This window comes from Drosophila novamexicana, unplaced genomic scaffold (assembly GCF_003285875.2).
Source record: "Drosophila novamexicana strain 15010-1031.04,08,12 unplaced genomic scaffold, DnovRS2.1 tig00000009-arrow-pilon, whole genome shotgun sequence".
Lineage (NCBI taxonomy): Eukaryota > Metazoa > Arthropoda > Insecta > Diptera > Drosophilidae > Drosophila > Drosophila novamexicana.
In genome coordinates, this window is record NW_020824766.1 from 2,711,680 (window position 1) to 2,718,942 (window position 7,263).

Genomic DNA, 7,263 nt, shown 5'->3' on the forward strand with positions numbered 1-7,263 from the left:
TATATATTATATACAACATTGACATTTGCTAAATGATGAGCATGAGACGAGGGAGCGGGTAAACACTTGCTAGTTTTATAAACATAAATGCCACGCCCACACGCCACAAAAATCACACACACACACCCACACACACTCACTCACACACACAAACTAATCAACTGCAATTTGTAAGAAGAGGAAAACTTATTATTGATAAATAAACAAAACGTAAAAAAAGCAACAAAAAAAACAACATATATAAAGTTTGTGGAAAAACAAAAAGGAGTAAACCAGATCAAGAGACATGAGAAAATTATTATTATTATTATTACAAATTATTATTATTATTATTGTTAGTTTAAGAGCAAAATCGCTGACAAAACCAGCAAAATTAAAAATCTTAAAAAAAATGAGATATTGTTATATACTAGTAATTCTTAAGGCGACAAACAACAACAACAACAACAACAACAACAACAAACAAAACAGAAGAAAGAAAGAAAGAAAGAAAAAAAAACTTAACAAAAAAAAGCAAAGAAAAATAGAGTCAAATAAAATATTGAATCGAACATTGTGCAATTGTTTCTATTTTTCCAACAAATTTTGGGCCGAGTTTCTCTCTCGATTTTCATTTATTTTCTTTGTATTGAGTTCCTTAAATTGACCAGCTTTTCGCTTGATCCTGCACCACGGTAAAGACAACAACAACGGAGCCAAAATTCTGCAAACACTTAACGTTTATTGATAATAATATTATATACTTTTGACTTGTAGAAGAGGAAGAAGCGGTTGAGGACAATGCGCAGGTGGCGGAGCTGTCCAACGATTCCGATGCCCCATTGAAGCCGAATGTGAGTAGCTTCACTTGATAACCTAAGCATCTTTAGCTAATCCTTTGGGTTGTTGTTGCAGAATGACGAGGATGATGATTACGATCCGGAGGATAATCGCAAGAAGAAGAAGGGCAAGAAGCGTAAGACCCGCAAGGGCGAGGAGAAGGGACGCAAAAAGAAGAAGCGCAAGAAGAATGAGAGCGAAGAGGACAGCGATTTTGTGCAGCACGACGAGGAGGTCGAGTATCCGAGCACCTCATCGAAACGTGGACGCAAGCGCAAAGAGGAGAAGCAGGCGCAAAAGGAGAAGGAATCTTCCTCCTCGGGTGAGTATTGCAACAGCAAATTAATTAACATCAACTAAACATCTACTCGTTTAAATATTGCAGGAATGCCTTCTGTCGAGGACGTGTGCTCCGCATTTGGTGTGTGCGATGTGGAGATTGAATACAGCGAGGAGGAGCTGCAGAGCCTGACCACATACAAGGCATTCATGCAGCACGTGCGACCCATCTTGCAGAAGGAGAATCCGAAAATCGCTGCGCCCAAGCTCATGATGCTGGTCGCCGCCAAGTGGCGGGAATTCTGCGAGAGCAATCCCCATATACAGCAGGAGCAGCAGCAGGGCGGACAGGCGCAGGCGGCGACAACGGCGGCCGAGCCAGACGAGCCGCGTTCGTCGCGCTCGTCGCGTAACGAGAAGCCGGACGACATTTACGAGGAGGAGGAGGAAGAAGAGGAAGAGGAGGAGGAGAAGAAGCCGCGACGCAAACGCAGCGGACGCAGCAGCAACAAGAAGGGACGTCGTCCGTCGGGCAAGGTGCCCACATTGAAAATCAAGTTTGGCAAGCGCAAACGCGACAGCTCCGACGAAGAACCCGATGCAAGTGGCGCCTCCGAGCGTGACTCTGATCTGGAATTCGAGCGTATGCTGCAAAAATCGGACGATAGCGCCGACGAGAAGGAAAAGGAGAAGGAGAAGCAGCCAGCAGAGACGGCAGCCGCAGCTGCGGCTCAGGAGGATGGGGCGCCCGTGGTGCGCAAAAAGGCCAAAACCAAAATTGGCAACAAGTTCAAGAAGAAGAACAAAATGAAGAAGACAAAGAACTTCCCGGAGGGCGAGGACGGCGAGCACGAGCATCAGGACTACTGCGAGGTGTGCCAGCAGGGCGGCGAGATCATCCTGTGTGACACCTGTCCGCGCGCCTATCATTTGGTGTGCCTGGAGCCGGAACTGGACGAGCCGCCGGAGGGCAAATGGTCGTGCCCGCACTGCGAGGCTGATGGCGGCGCTGCCGAGGAGGAGGACGATGACGAGCATCAGGAGTTTTGCCGCGTATGCAAGGATGGCGGCGAGCTGCTCTGCTGCGATTCCTGCCCATCGGCATATCATACCTTCTGTCTGAATCCGCCGCTGGACACCATACCCGACGGCGACTGGCGTTGTCCGCGCTGCAGCTGCCCGCCACTAATCGGCAAGGCCGAGAAGATCATCACCTGGCGTTGGGCGGTGCAGCGTCGTGGCAGCAGCGAGGCGTCCACCTCGAAGAGCGCCAAGGTGGGCAATCGTGTGCGCGAGTACTTCATCAAGTGGCACAACATGTCCTACTGGCACTGCGATTGGGTGTCCGAGGTGCAGCTGGACGTGCATCATCCGCTGATGATACGCTCCTTCCAGCGCAAATACGACATGGAGGAGCCGCCCAAATTCGAGGAGTCACTGGACGAGGCCGACACACGCTTCAAGCGCATACAGCGCCACAAGGATAAGGTGGGCATGAAGGGCAACGATGACGACGACGAGGCCGCTCTCGAGGAGCGCTTCTACAAGAATGGCGTCAAGCCCGAGTGGCTGATTGTCCAGCGCGTGATCAACCATCGCACGGCACGCGATGGCAGCACCATGTATCTGGTGAAATGGCGTGAGCTGCCCTACGATAAGTCCACCTGGGAGGAGGAAGGCGACGATATACCCGGTCTGCGTCAGGCCATCGATTACTATCAGGATTTGCGTGCGGTCTGTACCTCGGAGCAGTCGCGCGGCAGCAGCAGCAAGAAGAGCAAAAAGGGACGCAAAACCAAGAAGCTGGAGCTGGACGACGAAGATCGTCCCGTCAAGCACTACACCCCGCCGCCGGAGAAGCCGACCACGGACCTGAAAAAGAAATACGAGGGTCAGCCAGCCTTCTTGGATGATACGGGCATGCAGCTGCATCCGTATCAGATTGAGGGCATCAACTGGTTGCGCTACAGCTGGGGCCAGAGCATCGATACCATCTTGGCCGACGAGATGGGTCTGGGCAAGACCATACAGACGGTAACATTTCTCTACTCGCTCTACAAGGAGGGCCATTGCCGTGGTCCCTTCCTTGTGGCCGTGCCGCTGTCCACGCTGGTCAACTGGGAGCGTGAATTTGAATTGTGGGCACCCGATTTCTATTGCATCACCTACATTGGGGACAAGGACTCGCGTGCCGTAATACGCGAGAACGAGCTGACCTTCGACGAGGGCGCCATACGGGGCACCAAGGTGTCGCGCCTGCGCACAACCCAATACAAATTCAATGTGCTGCTCACCAGCTACGAGCTGATATCGATGGATGCACCCTGCCTGGGCAGCATTGACTGGGCTGTGCTGGTCGTGGACGAGGCGCATCGCCTGAAGAGCAACCAGAGCAAGTTCTTCCGCATTCTCAATAGCTATGCGATTGCGTACAAGCTGCTGCTGACTGGCACACCATTGCAGAACAATCTGGAGGAGTTGTTCCATTTGCTGAACTTCTTGAGTCGCGACAAGTTCAACGATCTGCAGGCATTCCAGGGCGAGTTTGCGGACGTGTCCAAGGAGGAGCAGGTGAAGCGTTTGCACGAGATGCTCGGACCGCACATGCTGCGTCGCCTCAAGACCGACGTGCTGAAGAATATGCCCTCCAAGTCGGAGTTCATTGTGCGCGTCGAGCTGTCGGCCATGCAAAAGAAGTTCTACAAGTTCATCTTGACCAAAAACTATGAGGCGCTCAATTCTAAGAGCGGCGGTGGCTCCTGCTCTCTGATCAACATCATGATGGATCTGAAGAAGTGCTGCAATCATCCGTATCTATTCCCATCGGCTGCCGAGGAGGCGCCCACCTCTGCGGGCGGCATCTATGAGATCAACTCGCTGACCAAGGCGGCCGGCAAACTGGTGCTGCTCTCCAAGATGCTGAAGCAGCTCAAGTCGCAGAATCATCGTGTGCTTATCTTCTCGCAAATGACCAAAATGTTGGACATACTGGAGGACTTCCTCGAGGGCGAGCAGTACAAGTACGAGCGCATCGATGGCAGCATTACGGGCACAGTGCGACAGGAGGCAATCGATAGATTCAATGCGCCCGGAGCACAACAGTTCGTCTTTCTGCTGAGCACACGTGCCGGCGGCTTGGGCATTAATCTGGCCACAGCCGATACGGTCATCATCTATGACTCCGATTGGAATCCCCACAATGATATACAGGCCTTCTCGCGTGCCCATCGTATTGGCCAGGCCAACAAGGTGATGATCTATCGCTTTGTCACACGCAATTCCGTGGAGGAGCGCGTCACGCAGGTGGCCAAGCGCAAGATGATGTTGACGCATCTGGTGGTGCGTCCCGGCATGGGCGGCAAGGGTGCCAACTTTACCAAACAGGAGCTGGACGATATTCTGCGCTTTGGTACCGAGGATCTCTTCAAGGAGGACGACAAGGAGGAGGCCATACACTACGATGACAAGGCCGTTGCCGAGCTGCTGGATCGTACCAACCGCGGCATTGAGGAGAAGGAATCGTGGGCCAATGAGTATTTGTCCTCCTTCAAGGTGGCCTCCTATGCCACCAAAGAGGAGGAGGAAGAGGAGGAAACGGAAATCATTAAACAAGATGCCGAAAACTCAGATCCCGCCTACTGGGTCAAGCTGCTGCGCCACCACTACGAACAGCACCAGGAGGATGTGGGTCGCACCCTGGGCAAGGGTAAGCGTGTGCGCAAGCAGGTCAACTACACGGACGGCGGCGTCGTTGCGGCGGACACAACACGCGACGATTCCAACTGGCAGGACAATGGCAGCGAATACAATTCCGAGTACTCCGGCGGCAGCGACGAGGATGGCGGCGACGATGACTTCGATGAGCAGAACGGCGAACGCAAGGCCAAGCGCCGCTTGGAGCGACGCGACGATCGTCCGCTGCCGCCGCTGCTGGCACGCGTCGGCGGCAACATCGAGGTGCTGGGCTTCAATGCCAGGCAGCGCAAGAGCTTCCTCAACGCCATCATGCGGTATGGCATGCCGCCCCAGGATGCCTTCAATTCGCAGTGGCTGGTGCGCGATTTGCGCGGCAAATCCGAGCGCAACTTCAAGGCTTACGTCTCGCTCTTCATGCGGCATCTGTGTGAGCCGGGCGCCGACAATGCCGAGACCTTTGCCGATGGCGTGCCCCGCGAGGGTCTCTCCCGGCAACATGTACTCACGCGCATTGGCGTCATGTCGCTGATACGCAAGAAGGTGCAGGAATTCGAGCACATCAATGGCTACTACAGCATGCCCGAGCTGATACTCAAGCCCTGCGAGCCAGTGCGTTCCGGTGGCAAGCAAGAGGCAGCTGCTGCCGCCACCTTGGACGCCGCCACACCGGCCACAGGCGGCGGTAAGCCGCCGGCGGAGAGCACCACGACCAGTAACAGTGCAACGCCGGCCACGAGTGCAGCACCGAGTCCAGCGCCTGCCTCAGAGAAGAGCGAAGATAAGGGTACGCTGGATAAGGCAACGCCCGAGAAGCAGGAACCCAAATCGGAACCAGATGCTGTTGCTGCTGCTACTGACGAGGACAAAAAGCAGCTCGATGCGGCCGTCAAGCAAGAGAGCGCCGAGGAGTCGGCTGAGAGCGAGACCAAGACGACAACCAGCGGTGGTGGTGAAGTGGTGAGTGTCAAGAGCGAGCCGGCCAAGGTGGAGCCCAAACTAGAGGAGGGCAAAGAGCAGCCCGAGCAACTGGCCAAGGAGGAGCCCAAGAGCGAGCAGAGCGACGACAAGGAGAAGGACAAAGAGAAGCCAAGCAGCGAGGAGAAGCCGCCGCCAAACAATCCCAGCAGCAGCACAAACATCATTGACGATGACGACGACGATGTCATGATTGTCAAGGAGGATGGCGAACTGGAGAAGCCTAGCGCCAGTGCCAATGCCAATTCGCCCAAGGATCAGAAGGGTGCGGCTGTTGCCGGAACGGCAACAGGAACAGGTGCTGGCAAACTAGTGGAGGACAGTCTCGAGGTATTGAAACGCAAATTCATGTTCAACATTGCCGACGGCGGCTTCACCGAACTGCACACACTGTGGCTGAACGAGGAGAAGGCAGCTGTGCCCGGCCGCGAATACGAGATCTGGCATCGTCGCCACGACTACTGGCTACTCGCGGGCATTGTCACCCATGGCTACGGCCGTTGGCAGGATATACAGAACGATATACGCTTCGCCATCATCAATGAACCATTCAAAATGGACGTGGGCAAGGGCAATTTCCTGGAAATTAAGAACAAGTTTTTGGCACGGCGCTTTAAGCTGCTAGAGCAGGCTCTGGTCATCGAGGAGCAGCTGCGACGTGCAGCCTTCCTGAATCTCGCCCAGGATCCCAGCCATCCGGCCATGTCGCTGAACGCACGCTTCGCCGAGGTCGAATGCCTGGCCGAATCGCATCAGCATCTCAGCAAGGAATCGCTGGCCGGCAACAAGCCGGCCAATGCGGTGCTGCACAAGGTGCTCAATCAGCTGGAGGAGCTGCTTTCCGACATGAAGAGCGATGTCTCACGTCTGCCGGCCACCTTGGCGCGCATACCGCCTGTGGCGCAGCGCCTGCAAATGTCCGAGCGTTCCATCCTGTCGCGCCTGGCGGCCACCGCTGGCAATGCCTCCAATGCGGGTACGTTTTACCATTATATAAATCGTGAGGATTGTTTTTAACCCTGTTCATTTGATTTTGCAGCTCAATTGATGGCACAGTTTCCGGCCGGCTTTCAGGGCACCACCTTGCCGGCCTTCACGGGCGGACCCGCTGGCAACTTTGCCAACTTTCGGCCACAGTTCTCGGTGCCCGGGCAGCTGCCCAACAATGCGGGCACCTGAGCACCATAACCGCATTCAAATTCCATGGAAATTAATTAAAATCTTCAGCTAAGAATTTAACGCTACGTATATAAAAAATGCATACCCCCAAAAACAAAACATTTCAAAATATTTATCATAAACAATTGCAATGAAATTCAATTAATTAACTTAACCGTTCGTTAGTTCACAAATTCAATATTTGCCGCATTCTAGAACCTAGAAAAACATTTTGGCTGCTTCTGGCCGAGATTATTAATGACAAATTATTATAAAATGCTTATTTTATCTACTATGTGATTTCATATTATATAGATACAAATACACACAAAATAT

The 7,263-nt window shown here is 53.2% G+C and overlaps 1 protein-coding gene across 1 annotated transcript in view; it reads left to right on the forward strand.

Moving 5' to 3' along the window:
- The window catches only part of LOC115769107 (chromodomain-helicase-DNA-binding protein Mi-2 homolog), a 28,218-nt gene extending 21,138 nt beyond the window's left edge, over positions 1 to 7,080 (forward strand). Inside the window, exons 2-5 of the mRNA XM_030713820.1 lie at positions 757 to 833; positions 895 to 1,141; positions 1,205 to 6,745; positions 6,809 to 7,080. Of these exons, the coding sequence (XP_030569680.1) occupies positions 757 to 833; positions 895 to 1,141; positions 1,205 to 6,745; positions 6,809 to 6,948 (6,005 nt within the window). The 3' untranslated portion in view covers positions 6,949 to 7,080. The remainder of the gene's footprint in view (positions 1 to 756; positions 834 to 894; positions 1,142 to 1,204; positions 6,746 to 6,808) is intronic.
- Positions 7,081 to 7,263: the final 183 nt, after the last annotated feature.